The sequence below is a fragment of the Oryctolagus cuniculus genome, chromosome 10 (genome assembly GCF_051225735.1).
Source record: "Oryctolagus cuniculus isolate XC-2025 breed Fujian yellow rabbit chromosome 10, ASM5122573v1, whole genome shotgun sequence".
Lineage (NCBI taxonomy): Eukaryota > Metazoa > Chordata > Mammalia > Lagomorpha > Leporidae > Oryctolagus > Oryctolagus cuniculus.
This window is the reverse complement of record NC_142876.1, coordinates 60,226,551-60,242,941: the sequence shown is the minus strand read 5'-3', so window position 1 is coordinate 60,242,941 and position 16,391 is coordinate 60,226,551. Positions and strand designations below refer to the sequence as shown.

The window sequence follows — 16,391 nt, the reverse complement described above, 5'->3', positions numbered from 1 at the left end:
CTAATCCAGCTCCCTGTTAGTGTCCTGGAAAAGCAACAGTGGATGTCCCAAGTTCTTGGTCCCCTGCACCCATGTGAGAGACCTGAAGGAAGCTCCTGGCTCCTGCCTTTGGCCTGGCCCAGCCCCAGCCATTGTAGCCATTTGGGGAATGAATCAGCAAATGGAAGATTCTCCCCCCGCCTTCTCTAACTCTTTCAAATAAATAAATAAATCTTAAAAAAAAAAAAGTAGAGCACCCAGGATTTGAACCATCGGTCAAATGGGATGTTGGTATTGCTGGCGTCAGCTTAACCCACTGTGTGAAAACACTGGTCCCTAGGTAAGCCTTTTAATCCCTCAGTCACAATTTATTTGGGTATGGGCTAAGCTGCTGAAATGAAACAACAAAAAGTTTCTATCTCTCTTATGTCAATCCGAAGGTAGGCAGTGGTCCAGATGGTTCTGCTTAATACAGTCATTCAATGTTCCAAGTCCCGTTATTCCACTATGACCTACCTGACTGCTCTAGGCCATTTCAGCCATTTCTAGGCAGGCACACATACCTCATCCATGCAGGGAGGTGGGTTGGGTAGTCTCTAGGTGGCCAGCCACGTTCCCTGCCCTGCTTTTTTTTTGTTGTTGTTGTTTTGTTTTGTTTTGTTTTTGACAGGCAGAGTGGACAGTGAGAGAGAGAGACAGAGAGAAAGGTCTTCCTTTGCCGTTGGTTCACCCTCCAATGGCCGCCGCGGCCTGCACGCTGCGGCTGGCACACCGTGCTGATCCGATGGCAGGAGCCAGGAGCCAGGTACTTCTCCTGGTCTCCCATGGGGTGCAGGGCCCAAGTACTTAGGCCATCCTCCTCTGCACTCCCTGGCCACAGCAGAGAGCTGGACTGGAAGAGGGGCAACCGGGACAGAATCTGGTGCCCCGACCGGGACTAGAACCCGGTGTGCCAGCGCCGCAAGGCGGAGGATTAGCCTAGTGAGCCGCTGCGCTGGCCCCTGCCCTGCTTTTGGTTCTTGTACCAAAAGAAAAAGAAAACAGGAAGAATGGACACTGGGGACACTTTACTGTTTATACTATACCAACGTTGAATAACAAATGACAAGCACCTGACAAAGGTGTATGAAAATCTGTGACATGGAGAATGTGTCAGGCTTCTTCCTCTACAGAAGATGGTGTGAAAAATTAGATATTGTTGGAGACAAAGAGGAGCTGCCTTCTGCATACATTGCCATGAATACTAACACAGGAGCCCATCAGCAAGTTGATTTTTTTGGCCAAACCATCTTGTTAGGCCTGGCTAGATGAGGACTGAATAAGCCAGGCCCTTGCCTCTGCTCTCAGTTGTCTTAGCTGAACCAGAGTGCATCTTAAGCTCTCCCAAAAAACCTTTGTTATCTTTTGGGGCTTTCTTCATGGATTTGTTCTGGGAGCTCTGTTCCTGGCACTGTGTAGGGTTCCTCAACATTTCTCAGGGTCCATACCCAGATGGGACCCCTCTGCTAGGTTAAGGTCAGCATTTCACGTGACTAACTACAGGCAGGGGGAAGATATGGATATTTGAAATTTAGACTTATCCCTTTTTTCAAATCCATAACTTAAGGAAATGGACAAATTCTACAATTTATTAGATGTGAAAGAATGGAAAAGATAAAACTAGAAAGATAAATTTCAGCAAATGTGTTGTGAATTTCACAACTTTTAGGAAAATATTTCACTGACAAATTTAAATGATATATTTTAAATTTTTCAAAAAAGTCTAATTTACATAAGATTGATTCATGTTATGTGTACAATTCATTACTATTTAGTATATTTGCAGATTTGTGCAACTTTCACCTAAAATTCACTTTGAGAACATTTCAGTCACCCAAAATTTCATGCCTATTTCTCCCTTCCACACCCAGTATATCTGATGGCCACTACTAATTTACTTTCTCTCTGTATATTAGCCTTTCTGAACATTTCTAGATAAATGTGTATTTTACATATGTCATCTTTCACTTAGCACGTTTTCTGTTCATTCACATAGTAGTACACAGTAGTACTGTGATATCACTACTGGGCAGTATTCTAATGTATGGATAGGCTTGACATTGTCTATAATTCACCAGTGGATGAACAGTTGGTTTGTTCCTACTCTTTGGCTATTATGAATGATGCTTCGATGAACGTATCTATTCATCACGAGACTGTTTTCATTTCTCTTAGATATGGACATACAAATGAAAATGCTGGGTCATATTAAGAGAGGAGACAGAAGGGGCTGCAGTGAGGCAGGCAGAAAGGATACTGGCCCCTGCTCTCAGCAAGAGAAACTAAGTGTGTAAAAACTGTGTACAAGGTTGATTCTTGGAAAACCCACGAGGCAGCCGCAGGAAGCTCGGTTCTCCAAATGTTAACTGAGGCACCCACAGAGGAGCATGTTTTCAGGAGGAGCCTAAGTGTCTAGCTGCAAATTCTGAGTGGGGGAGCTCAGAAAAGCCCTTAGCCACAAAAGTACCTGAGAACCCTTGTGAAAACAAGTTGGCTGACAACGGCTAATTGGCTGATACTCTGCTGGTATCTTACTTTCAGGATTGACATCTTAGCCAGTTGAAAGAAGTCCCCATTTACCGAGATATAAACTATGCCCCAAAACAAGCCAGACGATTTCTTCTTCTAGAACCTTCTCTTGGTGCCAAGAATCTTTTCTGCCTTTTCTTTTATCAATAAACCTGCTTTTGCTCACTCCTTCCTGTCTGTGTCTTTCATTCTTTGCATGAGTCAAGAACTTGGTCAGAACCTGGTCAGGTAGTAACACTAGAATTTCTGCGTTTTATGTTTGTTTGTTCGAGAAACTTCCCAAGTGTTTGAAAAATTTATTTATTTTCTTATTTTGAAAGCCAGAGTCACAGAGAGGGAGAGACAGAAACAGAGATCTTCCATCCACTAGTTCACTCCCCAGATGACTACAATGGCTGGGGCAGGGCGAGGCCAAAGCCAAGGGCTTCATTCAAGTCTCCCATATAGGTGCAGGGGCCCAAACACTTGGGCTGTCTTCTGCTGCTTTGCCTGGGCCATTAGCAGGGAGCTGGATTTGAAGTAAAGCAGCCTGGACACAAACCAGTGCCATATCAGATGCTGATGTCACAGGTGGCGGCTTTACCTGCTGCGCCACACCCAGCCCATGACCCAGTGTTTTAAAATATACTTTATGTATTTTCAAAACTTTTTATCCTTTGAGCTGCAGGAAGCCAATTCAATGCATTGTTGTGGAGCTCTGCTATTTTCAGTGCTTAGAAAATAGCTTCTGGGGCCAGTGCAGTGGCGCAGTGGGTAAAGCTGCCACGTGCAATGCCAGCATCCCATATGGGTACTGGTTTGAGTCCCAGCTGCTCCACTTCCAATCCAGCTCTCTGCTATGGCCTCAGAAAGCAGTAGAAGATGGCTCAAGTCCTTGGGCACCTGCATCCACATGGTAGACCTGGAAGAAGCTCCTGACTTTGGGTAAGCCCAGCTCTGGCCATTGTGGCCATTTGGGAAGTAAATCACTAGAGGGAAGACCTCTCTCTCTCTCTCTCTCTCTCTCACCCTCTGCCTCTTTGTAACTCTGCCTTTCAAATAAATGTCTTTAAAAAGAAGAAAATAGAAAATAGCTTCTGTACCAGAATAATCAGTATATAAAGCAACACATGTCTGTAGAAACAATTGCAGAACTGTATAAATTTTGTCAAGATTTTTATTTTTTATTTATTTATTTTTAAAGATTTGTTTTATTTATTTGAAAGACAGAATTACAGAGAAAGGTAGAGACAGAGAGAGAGAGAGAAAAAGAGAGAGAGAGAGAGTTCTTCCATCTGCTGGTTCACTCCCCAGATGGCTCCGAAGCCAGGAGCCAGGAGCTTCTTCCGGGTCTCCCACATAGGGGCAGGGACCCAAGGACTTGGGCCACCTTCTACTGCTTTCCCAGGCCACAGCAGAGAGCTGAATCGGAAGAGGAGCAGCTGGGACTAGAACCGGCGCCCATATGGGATGCTGGCACTTTAGGCCAGGGCTTTAACCTGCTGCCCCACAGCACTGGTCCCCATTGTCAAGATTTTTATTTCATAGATAGTGTGTGATTATTGTAATATATAATATAAATAAGCAAAAAAGTAAAAAAAAAAAGTCATATTATCTGTAATTCATTATGTGGAGATACCCAATCTTCTTTCTTTATTTTTTTTTACATGTTCTTCTAGGCTTTTCTGTATCAGGGTACTTCAAAAATTTAATGGAAAGCAAAAGATTATTTTGCTACAAAAAATTTTTGGAATCTATGCTCTTCAAAAAGTTCATGGAATATACATATTATGAAAAAATTATAGGTGAGGGCACACATTTGGCCTAGTGGTTAAGATGCTAGTTTATATGCTTGTGTCTCATGTCATAGTACATGAGTTTAATACTTACCTCCGGCTGTTGACCCCAGCTTCTTACTAATGTAGACCCTAGGAGGCAGCAGTTTTTATGACTCAAGTCATTAAGTCCCTGTCACCTATGCGGAAGACCTCAATTAAGTTCCTGGCTTCTGGCTTCAGTCTGCCCCTATCCTAATTGTTGTAGGCATTTGGGGAGTGAACCATGCTACGGACACTCTCTCTGTCTGTCTTTCCTTGTCTCTGTCAAAAAAATAATTTTTTAAAATAGTTTTTAAGAACTAGATGTGGATTTCAAATTTTTTGCACCAAAATAAACTTACCTTCTAATTCCATTTTAATGAATTTCTTTGAGTAATTGTGAAGGCTCTCTCTCTTTCTCTCACACTCTCACACACACAACACACAAAGAATGATAAAGGAAGATGGGAGAGAACTGTCACAGAAGAAGAATTGCAAATGGCAAATAAGTGAAAAAATCTTCACTAGTAATCAAGCGTTGAAAATTGAAATGAGATATTTTTAACCATCACTGATTTTTAAAAAGCCCCTGGGGTAAAGAAATGGAGGAACCGGCATAGCTATTTCTGGCTGCTGAGTGTAAATTGGTTTAACTTTTCTCAGGGTGTTTTTGCACTGTGTATTGAAAGCAGTCATTTCTAATCATTCCAGTTCTAGGAACTTCAGTGGATAAAGATGACAAAATGTTTGTTCTTAGGAAAAAAGGGAGAAAGCTAGACACCTGCCAATATAGGGGTTATACAGTAAAGTCTAACAGATATTCCTTATAAATAATATTTATAATATTATATAATAAGATATTCCTTATAAATAATAGAATACCACACAGCAATAATGATGTATACCTATGTTTATTGATACAGAAATATATCAAGAAAATTGGTTTAGAGGCCAGCATTGTGGTGTAGCAGGATAAGCCACCACTTGTAGCATTGGCTTTCCATATGGGTCCCAGTTCGAACATTTGCTGTTCCACTTCTGATCCCTCTCACTGCTAATGCACCTGGGAAAGCAGCAGAAGATGGTCCAAGTGCTTGAGCCCCTGCACCCAAGTGGGAGACCTGAAAGAAACTCTTGGCTCCTGGCTTCAGTCTAGCCAAGCTCCAGCCATTGCAGCCATTTAGGAAGAGAACCAGTGGATGGAAGATATCTCTTTCTCTCTTTCTCCTTCTCTCTCTCTGTAACTCCATCTCTCAAGTAAATAAGTACGTCTTTTTTTTTTTTTTTGAAATATTTTATTTATTTATTTGAGAGATGGAGTTACAGACAGAGAGAGGGAGAGACAGAGAGAAAGGTCTTCCATCTGTTGGTTCACTCCCCAAATGGCCACAATGACCAGAGCTGAGCCGAACCAAAATCAGGAGCCAGGAGCTTCCTCTTGGTCTCCCACATGGGTGTAGGGGCCCAAGCACTTGGGCTGTCTTTCACTGGTTTTCCAGGCCATCAGCAGAGAGCTGGATTGGAAAAGGAGCAGCCAGGACACAAACTGGTGCCCATATGGGATGCCACCACTGCAAGCTGAGGCCTAGCCTACTACTCCATAGCGCTGGCCCCAATAAATAAATCTTTAAAACAGACAAAGGAAACCTGGTTTACATGAAGATATGTAGTATAATTTCCTTTATTTCAAGAATAATTATTTTTGAGTTTATATTGAAAAAACTTTGAAAGCATTTTGGCCAATATGTTAGTTATCTCTGAATTAATTATCTAATGAAGAGAGATTTTAAAATTTTTGATTAGCATATATCTCATAGGCATGCACTACTTTTATAATAAAGACAAACGATAGAATTACTTACATTCTGAAAACAGTTTCTTATAGTCTGGGCAAGAGGTCAGAATATCAAGAGTATCGGGCTAATTTTTGACCCAGTTCAGGAAACCCACAAAAATTCTGGCTATTTGGAGGGTTAGGAGAGGGCAGGGCAGAGAGAAGGGAAGAGGATTAATGGTGGCAGTGGGCCTGACACTGCCCAGCAGCTGCTGCAGCCACTTGCTCTGTGGCCTTGCTCCACAGTTGTGCTCTTGTCATTCCAACTAGATTTTGTTCCCCGCATTATGGTGTAACTTCTTGAAAGACATTATTTTGTAATTTCTGCATCTAGCACCCAGAAGAGTATTGAGTAAATGAATGCTTAAGTAACCTGAATGATTGTCACCCTTAACAAGCCTATGCCAAGCAATGTTGTAAAAATACTGAAAAATAGTTCCCTGAACGCCTAGTCTCTGCCAGGCTCCATTCAGCATATCCCCACTATGGACCTGTGCAACGTGTGCTCTGCCAACTAAACTCCACTCTGTCACTGTGGGAGTTGCTGGTTGTTACAGCAGGGGCCTTTAGCAGAGGGGCGTGGCAAGAGGCTGCCCACTGCACCCCTCAGGCTTGTCGGCCTCAGCCCCCTACTTCCATTCTAGCTCTGTGCTCCCTTCACCTCCCGAAGCACCATCCTCCCCACCCAGCGCTCTCCAAGTCTGGAAGGAGAGACATTTCTCTGCAACTAAACACTCATTTCCTGTGGTGTGATATGCAGGGACTCCACACTTAGTGTTAAGCTGATGATTTAGTTATATTTTCCTATAGCCTTCTGCAGAAGATACTTACCTACAGACACTTTCGTGCCAGTTCATGGGGGCAAGAAACAAAATGTTCAGAACCCACGTGATTTGAGTTCAACTGTCTTAGCCTCTCACGAGCATCACTGAAATGTAAATTATAGGAAAGCATAGCGTTTGTGCAGTCAACAGGAATGTTTTCCCCAGGGTGAGTGGCTCCTGCATGCCTCAGCTGCTTCTACCAACTGGAATTATGAAAGTGTTTATCAGATGCCAGGAGGAATCTCCCCTGGGGACTCTGCTTCTTATCTTAACGATTTTCTCTCTCTCTCTTTTTAAAGATTTATTTATTTATTTGAGAGGTAGAGTTACAGACAGTGAGAGGGAGAGACAGAGAAAGGTCTTCCTTCCATTGGTTCACTCCCCAAATGGCCACCGTGGCCGGAGATGCACCGATCTGAAGCCAGGAGCCAGGAGCTTCCTCCTGGTCTCCCACAAGTGTACAGGAGCCCAAGTACTTGGGCCATCTTCTGCTGCTTTCCCAGGCCACAGCAGAGAGCTGGATTGGAAGAGAAGCAGCCTGGACTAGAAATGGCATCCATATGGGATGCCTGTGCTACAGGTGGAGGATTAACCTACTGCACCATGGCACCAGCCCCCTCTCTCTTTTTTTAAGATTTCTTTTATTTATTTGAAATCCACAGTTACAGAAGCTAGATCTAGATCTAGATCTCTGGATCTAGATCTCTGGATCTAGATCTAGATCTAGATAGAATCTTCCACCCACTGGTTCACTCCCAAATGGCTACAAGGACCAGGGCTGGGCCATACCAAAGCCAGGAGCCAGGAGTTTCCTCCAGGTCTCCAACATGTGTGCAGGGTCCAAGGACTTGGGTCATCTTTCACTGCTTTCCCAGGCACATTAGCAGGGAGCTGGATCAGAAATGGAGCAGCTGGGACTCGAACCAGTGCCCATATGGGATGCTGGTGCTGGAGGTGGCAGCTTTACCCGCTATGCCGTAACACTGGCCCCAGTGATTTTTTTTAAAAGGTTACTAACTGAATATTTTTATTCCCTTTCCACTCCTGAAAACAGCAGTGACTCACTAATTTAGCTGTGTCTGAGGGATTCCATCTCATCATCAGTCACTCTGTCCTCTGTTCTTATGTTGTCTTGATCTTTCCTAAACTTAGATAAATTAAGCTTAGATGTGGTTAATGTGTCTGAATCTTCTACTTGGAAACAATAATTTGATTACAATGAATCTTCTCCTTTCTCTTTCAAAATGGTAGTGTCCAGCATAGAATTAGGCAAAGCTCATTCTATTGTAGATGCATCCAGAAGGGGACAGAAGGGGCCATTTGTCCCCTGTTGGAGGCTTTCATAGTTTCTTAGTAACATTGCACAACCAATGTCTTCAAAACAGAATTGCTGGCACAAACAACTTGTCTGATAGCAATCTCCAGTATCTTCATGTTTTCTTTTGGAATATTTTGGACTTTAGGGGCCATGAGGCAAAAGTCGTGGGTTCTTTGCAGAGTCCTTTCTATTTTCTAACATATAATATTCTTACTACTGAGAGTGAAAAGCATACACTGTTTTGTTGGTAATCAGATTACAAGATCTGAAGCTTGCTCTATTGGGGCCGAGATGTGGCCACCACTGTATTATGATAAGAAATGTGGGCACTGACCCCACCTACCTCGCTAACAGCATGTATGCGAGGGCTAATGGTTCCTTCTGTGTCTCCACAGATGCTGATGCGGAGATTGAAGGAGCCCCAGCGGCGCCCTTGGATGTGATGTGCTTGGATGCCAACAAAGATTATATCATCATCTCCTGGAAGCAGCCAGCTGTAGATGGAGGGAGTCCTATCCTGGGATATTTTATTGATAAGTTAGTGCTTAGTCTAACTTCAGTCAATGTTGCTTACCCTTAGAGGTGCATACTTGATTTCTGTCATTTCTTTAGTATTTTCTTGTCTGGTCTCCTCCTTTCATCCTTCTCTTTGTGTCTCTGCCTGTCTCTTTGACTCTCTTTATCTCTCTCTCTGTCTCTGTCTTTCTACAAGTATATACTTATATACACATAGACACACTCATATCTGTCTGTCTCTATATTCATATCTACCTACTTATCCATTTACCTAAATTCCAAAGATCAATCCTTTGAAGCTGACTCCCAGCACAAGTTACTAGTTTTCCAAGAATGCTAAGAATTTGTAGACCTAATAGAGGCCACTTTTGAAGTGAAATAGTTGGTATTCCCTGTATTTGGTAATTTAAGGATGTTGATGTTAGGAATATTAACACAATCTTGTTTACATTTCAAGATATAGTTTCAAGTTTTTTAAGTTATATAAGAAATAACAAAACCCAGTGGTATTAAATTATGCCCTACCAGTTCTTGTGGTTTACAGTCTCTAAACTTAGAGACTCTGATATTTACTGGAACTGGGTTTTATATGTTATTATTCAGTGAGTTTAGACAATGTGAATATGGAGTACAGATAAAAAATCTAGGCTATTGGTCTACATACATTTTTCTCTGACTTAGTTTCTATTCACATAGTTGCTCTAATTCTCTTTTCAATTTTGGATGATGAAATCTGATTGTAGAAATCACCCAGAACAGTTAATCTGTGTCACTGTAGTATAATGTGTTTGCATCAAGGTATCTTAAGCCTCATATTTATAGCAATTAGTAAATATTGCCCCTTAGGTTTAATACCATCAGAGAAATAGCTATAATAAATTATATACAGTTTAACACTATACATGAAATCATACTTCCTAATTATCTCATCATTTAGTAATGATGAATTATGAAGGTTTAGAAAGATTGTTTTTCATACTTTCAGTGTCTGTTTTATTGTCTTTGGCAAATTCCCAAGGTATTTTCAAACTTAGATCAGTGAAAGACTAGAAATAATCAGTACATTTTGTTCTCCTCTTGCCTGAGTCATAATAAAAATAACTACATTCTGGCTAATATTTATTAACCATGTATTACGCACATGCATTGTTCTAAACACTTTGCATATGTGAACTGCTAACTGGCACTATTATTATACACAGAAAGGTGATCCAAGACCACATATCAGTGAGGAAATACTCACTCACTTAAGGTCACACACATAGGAAGTAGCAGAACTAGAATCCACTTATCAGTCTGGCTATAGCTTTGTACACTTGCTGCTGCAATATGCTGAAGAAGCTTCTAGAGAAGCGACTCCTCTATCTGTCCACATGAGGCTAGGAAGGGTGATCACGGATCACTGGGTCAAAATGACAGTGTTGCACAGGGAAGGGAATGTCTGTGAGTCCTGGCAGACTCTCTGGAGACAAGGGTAGTAGAAGAATTGTCCTAGTCCTCTCAGCCTTGTGCCATTCTGCAACCACAGTGGCTCCAGAATTTCTACAAAAGGAGGATTTATGGGAAAATGGATGGAAGGAGGCATTGAAGCTATATTGACAGCACTTGACATAACACTGAAGAAAACGTCTACTGTTTTTTCAAAGATGCAAAGTGGTAGCAAGAAAGGGAAGATACACCCCTGACCCACACAAACTGTGGACACCATTGGCACATGCTACCCCTGTGAGAATCATTTGAGAATTGTGGACTCTAGACACAGCCATGTTAGGGAACTGATATCAACTAAAAGTGGACTGCTCTGCTTGCCAAAAATGGTAGACTTCCTTAATCCTAATGCTGTGTAACTCAGTCATATTGAGTCCCTCAAGCTCTGTTGATCAGGCCAGTAGCACAACATATGTCCCTTGAGGAGTGACCCTTTATTTTTCCAGTACTGCTGTAGAAGTATTCAGTTGGAAAGTAGCATTTCCAGCTATGTAATCTTTCCCTGCCAGGCCTGCAAATCCCCTAGCCTCTTATCAATCTCATTTATTAAAGAAACAAACATATAGCATTAACCCCATCACCCTTCTACATAACCACATGGAATGTGGTGACCTCAAGTGAGAAAATGTGGTGAGCTATCTTCCAAATAGTGTAAAATATCTTTTAAGGTGATGAATTTCTCAATAATGCTTCCATTTTAAAGAAAAATACCTGAAGAAGTCAAAGAAAGAAGTCACTAATGGTAGAATTGATGGCATGAGCCAGAGAGATGGTTGGGGCATCCTCCCCCTAAACTTGTCCAGTGTAAAGAAACAGATACCTGCTGGCTTCTTGTTTTCCCCAGCTTCCTCCACTTAGCATACAAGGCCCCTCGTTGACTTCTTTGAATGAGGTAAGGAGTGATATGAGGCTTCTTTGGACTTACTAAGGAAGGCACATTGCTTTTGAATGAAACTCTGTGCCTGCAGTTGGCTAACCAGGGAGCCACACCTGAGCTGGATGTTTCACACCAAGAAGATCTGAAGCAACTGGGTGATTCTGCGTCCTTATGGTTACCAATGAACCATACTTCTCCCAATATTGTGAATCTCTCTCCCTCTTAGATGTGAAGTGGGCACAGACAGCTGGTCTCAGTGCAATGACACACCTGTGAAGTTTGCTCGTTTTCCTGTCACTGGATTGATAGAAGGTCGTTCCTATATCTTCCGAGTTCGAGCTGTGAATAAAACTGGAATAGGCCTGCCTTCTCGAGTTTCTGAGCCTGTGGCTGCTCTGGATCCCGCTGAGAAAGCTAGATTGAAAAGTAAGCCTTTTTCATTTTTCATGGGCTTAATGGCAAGACTATTCCTCTCCCTTCCACTAGAGGGAGCTGAAAACAAGAAATTTTTGCTGAGTATATCCTAAGGGGGAGAGGAAACCCAAAAACAAAATAAGTATTTGATTTTTACTCAAACATTCTCTTAAGAGCTTTATTTTATTTTACTTTTCAGAAAAATTTACCCTGTTAAACTGAGTTCCAGGCATTGTGTGTGGAATGAAATACAAAAACAAAAAAAATAACTAGTGCATTCCAAATGTAGTTTTATTTTTGGCTCAAGGTGAAGTATTGAACCTTAAAGTCTGCCTTTAGAGCATTAATATCTCAGCATAATCATTTTCATATATGGAAAGCAAATCAGATGCAAACATTATAAGGGTACTTTAAAAAGTTCGTGAAAAATGGAATTAAAACAAATTTATTTTGATGCAAAAAATGTTAAAATCCATGCATAGTTTTTTCATAATACTAACTTCAAGGAACTTTTTGACCATCTTGGTCAAAAACAATTTTTTCATGTATTTATGCCCTAGGCCTTAATTTCACCATGATGCGTGAATTATGCCATGTTTGTTCCATGGGAGCCCATATGGCATCCCTGATAGTAGGGCCATAAAATGACAGTACAAGAACTGTTGGGTAGGAACATTTTGATCTGTGACCAGACTTCCCAGTCTTGGCTCTATATTATTTTGAGGCGGAGAGACTATTCATTGTAGGCTGCCTTGCAGCCTCCCTGCTCTCTACCCACAGATGCCTATAGCACACACCACCTCCCAGCTGTGGCAGTCAAAACTCCCCAGACACTGCCACATGTGCCCTGGGAGACAAAAATCACCCTATTTGGGGACTGCTGGTCCATGACGTATTTACAGTGCTATTCTTTATTTTTAACACTTCTCATGGCAACATAACATCAAAGTAAAATGCTGCCACTTTCTCCCTGGTGACTGTGCCTTGTCCAGCTCCTTGCTTGCTTTTCACAAACCGTCTGACCTCCCTCCATCTTTCTTAAAACTAGCAAATTCCATCTCATACTGTCATTTATGCCTTTTTAATAAATTCCAATCAAAATAAGATTTGTTTGAGTTGGAAATGTTATCTTCTCTGTCATTGTTCTATTTTTGCACAAACTCTTGTGAAAAATATCCTATGATTAAAGCAAGAGTTGAGCCATTCCCTCTTTTTGGTGTTTATGGGATCACAGAAATGAATATCCTCTTTAACTTTAAGCCTGGCTCATTCATTTTCCTGACTTAAGATCTAAACTGATTTCCTTTATAGATAACACTTTTCAAAATGTATGGGGAAAAAATTGCTTTTACCAAGCTTTGCTGCCAGATCAGTGCCCTTTCTCCTCCTTCATCTTCATTGTTGCAGATAAATAACCGTCATACCTCCCAAACTTACATTACTCTCTTAAAAAGGGATGCGAAAGCTTACATATTTCAGGAGATCCATATTTAGTTGTTCCATGAACACAGGTTATTTACCTAGCTTGTGGAAGTGCAATTAAAAAAAGGTTGATCCTATCAGTCCAGAAAGACTCTAAGTTCTAGCAGATTGTTGAGTCCTTTGAAGACAGGGGCTATGTACCCCTCCCACCACCAATACCACAAACATGTTTGAGTAAACTCATAGGAAAATACTCTAAGTAAATTTATTAACAGAATCATTGGTGTCTGATTTGAGCAATTTATCAATTGATCAGTGCAGATGAGACTGCATATATGAATGTCTGTGATTTTCGTATTTGTCTCTATTCAGGTCGCCCATCAGCACCCTGGACTGGACAGATAATTGTCACTGAAGAAGAACCTACAGGTAAAACCCAGTTTCACCAGATACTATTGCTGACATTTTGTTATGCAGTTTAGTTTTTGCATTAAGGGTAGTGTAAATTATTTAAGATCTTCTGGGAAGAACATTCTAAATCATCTGAGAATGATAAAGTAACATATTGCCCACGAATGACATTTTATTTTTAAAATTTTATTGAGGTGTAATTGTCATACAATATATTGCACATGTATAAAATATATAATTCCATCAGTTTTACACACCCATGAAACCATCACCATGATCAAAATAATGAACATAATCATCTCTAAAGTTTCCCCATGCCTCCTTCCATCCCCATCACCAGGCTCTCACTGATCTGCTTTCTGTACTATGCTTTGCTTTATTCAACATTTTAGATAAATAGAATCTTGCTCATTTTTGTCTAGTTTTCTTCAATCAGCATAATTATCTATATTGATATATGTATCAATTCATTCCAACTTATTTATCCATTCACTGTTGAAAGCTTCTATGAACATTCATAAATGTTTGTGCAGACATACGCTTTCATTTTTCTAGGCTAAGACTAGCAGTTGAATGAGTGGATTATGTGGAAGGAGTGTGGGCAATTTTTAAAGGAATTTCCACCTGTTTTCCAAAGTGATTGTACCACTTTACATTCCCTCAAGCATTATATAAGCGTTCTAGTCAGTCCACATTGTCACTACTACTTGGTATGATCAATGTTTGTCATTTTGTCATTCTTGTGGGTTTATGGTTTTTTTTTTTGTGATTTCTATGTGCTTTTCTCTAATAACTGTGAGCATCTTTTGATGTGCTTATTTGCCATTTTTGTGCAGTTTGATATCTTTGTCAAATCCAAGTATTTTTACTTTTTTTCTTTCTTTTTTTTTAAAATTTTTTGACAGGCAGAGTGGACAGTGAGAGAGAGAGACAGAGAGAAAGGTCTTCCTTTTGCCGTTGGTTCACCTTCCAATGGCCGCCGCGGCCGGCGCGCTGCAGCCGGCGCACCGTGCTGATCCGATGGCAGGAGCCAGGTGCTTCTCCTGGTCTCCCATGGGGTGCAGGGCCCAAGCACCTGGGCCATCCTCCACTGCACTCCCTGGCCACAGCAGAGGGCTGGCCTGGAAGAGGGGCAACCGGGACAGAATCCGGCGCCCCGACCGGGACTAGAACCCGGTGTGCCGGCGCCGCTAGGCGGAGGATTAGCCTAGTGAGCCGCGGCGCCGGCCACTTTTTTTTTCTTAAAGATATATTTTACTGGGGCTGGTGCTGTTGCGCAGAGGTTAACACCCTGTCCTGAAGTGCCGACATCCCATATGGACACCGGTTTTAGTCCTGGCTGCTCCGCTTCCAATCCAGCTCTCTGTTATGGCCTGGGAAAGCAGAAGATGGCCCAAGTCCTTGGGCCCCTGCACCCACGAGAGAGACCCGGAAGAAGCTCCTGGCTCCTGGCTCCTGGCTTCGGATTGGCGCAGCTCCGGCCGTTGCGGCCAATTGGGGAGTGAACCAGCGGATGGAAGACTTTTCTCTCTCTTTCTCTGTCTCTGTCTGTCTGTCTGTTTGTCTCTCTTTCTCTCTCTCTGCGAAACTCTGACTTTCAAATGAATAAATACATCTTTAAAAAAAAGATTTATTTTATTTATTTGAGAGACAGAGTTACAGAGAGAGGTAGAGACAAAGAGAGAAGTCTTCCATCTGATGGTTCACTCCCCAGATGGCCACAACGGCTGGAGCTGAGATTACCCAAAGCCAGGAATCAGTAGCCAGGAGCTTCTTCTGGGTCTCCCATGCAGGTGCAGGGGCCCAAGGACTTAGGCCATCTTCTACTACTATCCCAGGCCATAGCAGAGAGCTGGATCAGAAGAGGAGCAACCAGGACTCGAACCGGCGCCCATATGGGATACCGGTGCTTCAGGCCAGGGCTTTAACCTGCTGTGCCACAGCACCGGCCCCAATTAAGTATTTTTCTATAGTTTTTCCTAGAAACGTTATAGAAAAGCTCTTATATTTCGATCTGTGATTCATCTCAAGTTAATATTTTCTGTATTGTGTGTGAAGTAAGGACCTCCATTAATATTATTTGCGTGTGACTTTTTAAGCAGCATATGTTAAAAATATTATCCTTTTCCCATTGAATTTGCCTTGGCACCGTTGTCTCGGTTAATTACATCTTTGTGGATCTATGTGTGGAATTTGCATTGGTCAATTTTATTTTGTCTACATTAATACCATGCTGCCTTCACCACTGCAGCTTTTATAGGTTTCTTTCTCTTTCTCTCTCCCCCTCTCTCTGTCATATATAAGCTTGGTAATTTTAAAATTGGGTGGTGCAAATTTTCTAATATTAGTTTTATTGTTTTCCCAAAATGGTTTTGACTGCCCTAAGTCTTTACATTTCCATATACATTTTAAAATCAGCTTTATCAGTTTCTACAAAAAATCCTGTTGGGATTTCAATTGATATTCTACTGAATCCAAACAGACATTTTAACTACATCAAGTTCTCCATTTCGTAAACTTAGCATATATCTCCATTTATTTAGGTTTTTAAAAATTTCCTTCAGTTTAGTATATTGATGTGCAATTCCTGTACATTTTCATCAGATTCTTTCTTTCTTTCTTTCTTTCTTTCTTTCTTTCTTTCTTTCTTTCTTTCTTTCTTTCTTTCTTTCTTTCTTTCTCTTTCTTTCTTTCTTTCTTTCTTTCTTTCTTTCTTTCTTTCTTTCTTTCTCTCTCTCTCTCTCTCTCTCTCTTTCTCTCTCTCTCTTTCTCTCTCTCTTTCTCTCTCTTTCTCTCTCTCTTCCTCTTTCTCTCTTTCTTTCTTTTTTTGACAGGCAGAGTGGATAGTGAGAGAGAGAGACAGAGAGAAAGGTCTTTCTTTTGCCGTTGGTTCACCCTCCAATGGCCGCCACGGCTGGCGCGCTGTGGCCGGCGCACCACGCTG

General features: G+C 41.5%; 1 protein-coding gene across 3 annotated transcripts in view; it reads left to right on the top strand.

Annotated features, from left to right (window-relative positions):
- MYOM1 (myomesin 1) overlaps nucleotides 1–16,391 on the top strand; it is a 166,952-nt gene that overhangs the window by 63,898 nt on the left and 86,663 nt on the right. For all 3 annotated transcript variants that reach the window (XM_070050417.2, XM_002713606.6, XM_089305875.1), the window contains exons 11-13: nucleotides 8,715–8,856; nucleotides 11,427–11,626; nucleotides 13,409–13,465. In XM_070050417.2, coding sequence (XP_069906518.2) covers nucleotides 8,715–8,856; nucleotides 11,427–11,626; nucleotides 13,409–13,465 — 399 coding nt within the window. The remainder of the gene's footprint in view (nucleotides 1–8,714; nucleotides 8,857–11,426; nucleotides 11,627–13,408; nucleotides 13,466–16,391) is intronic.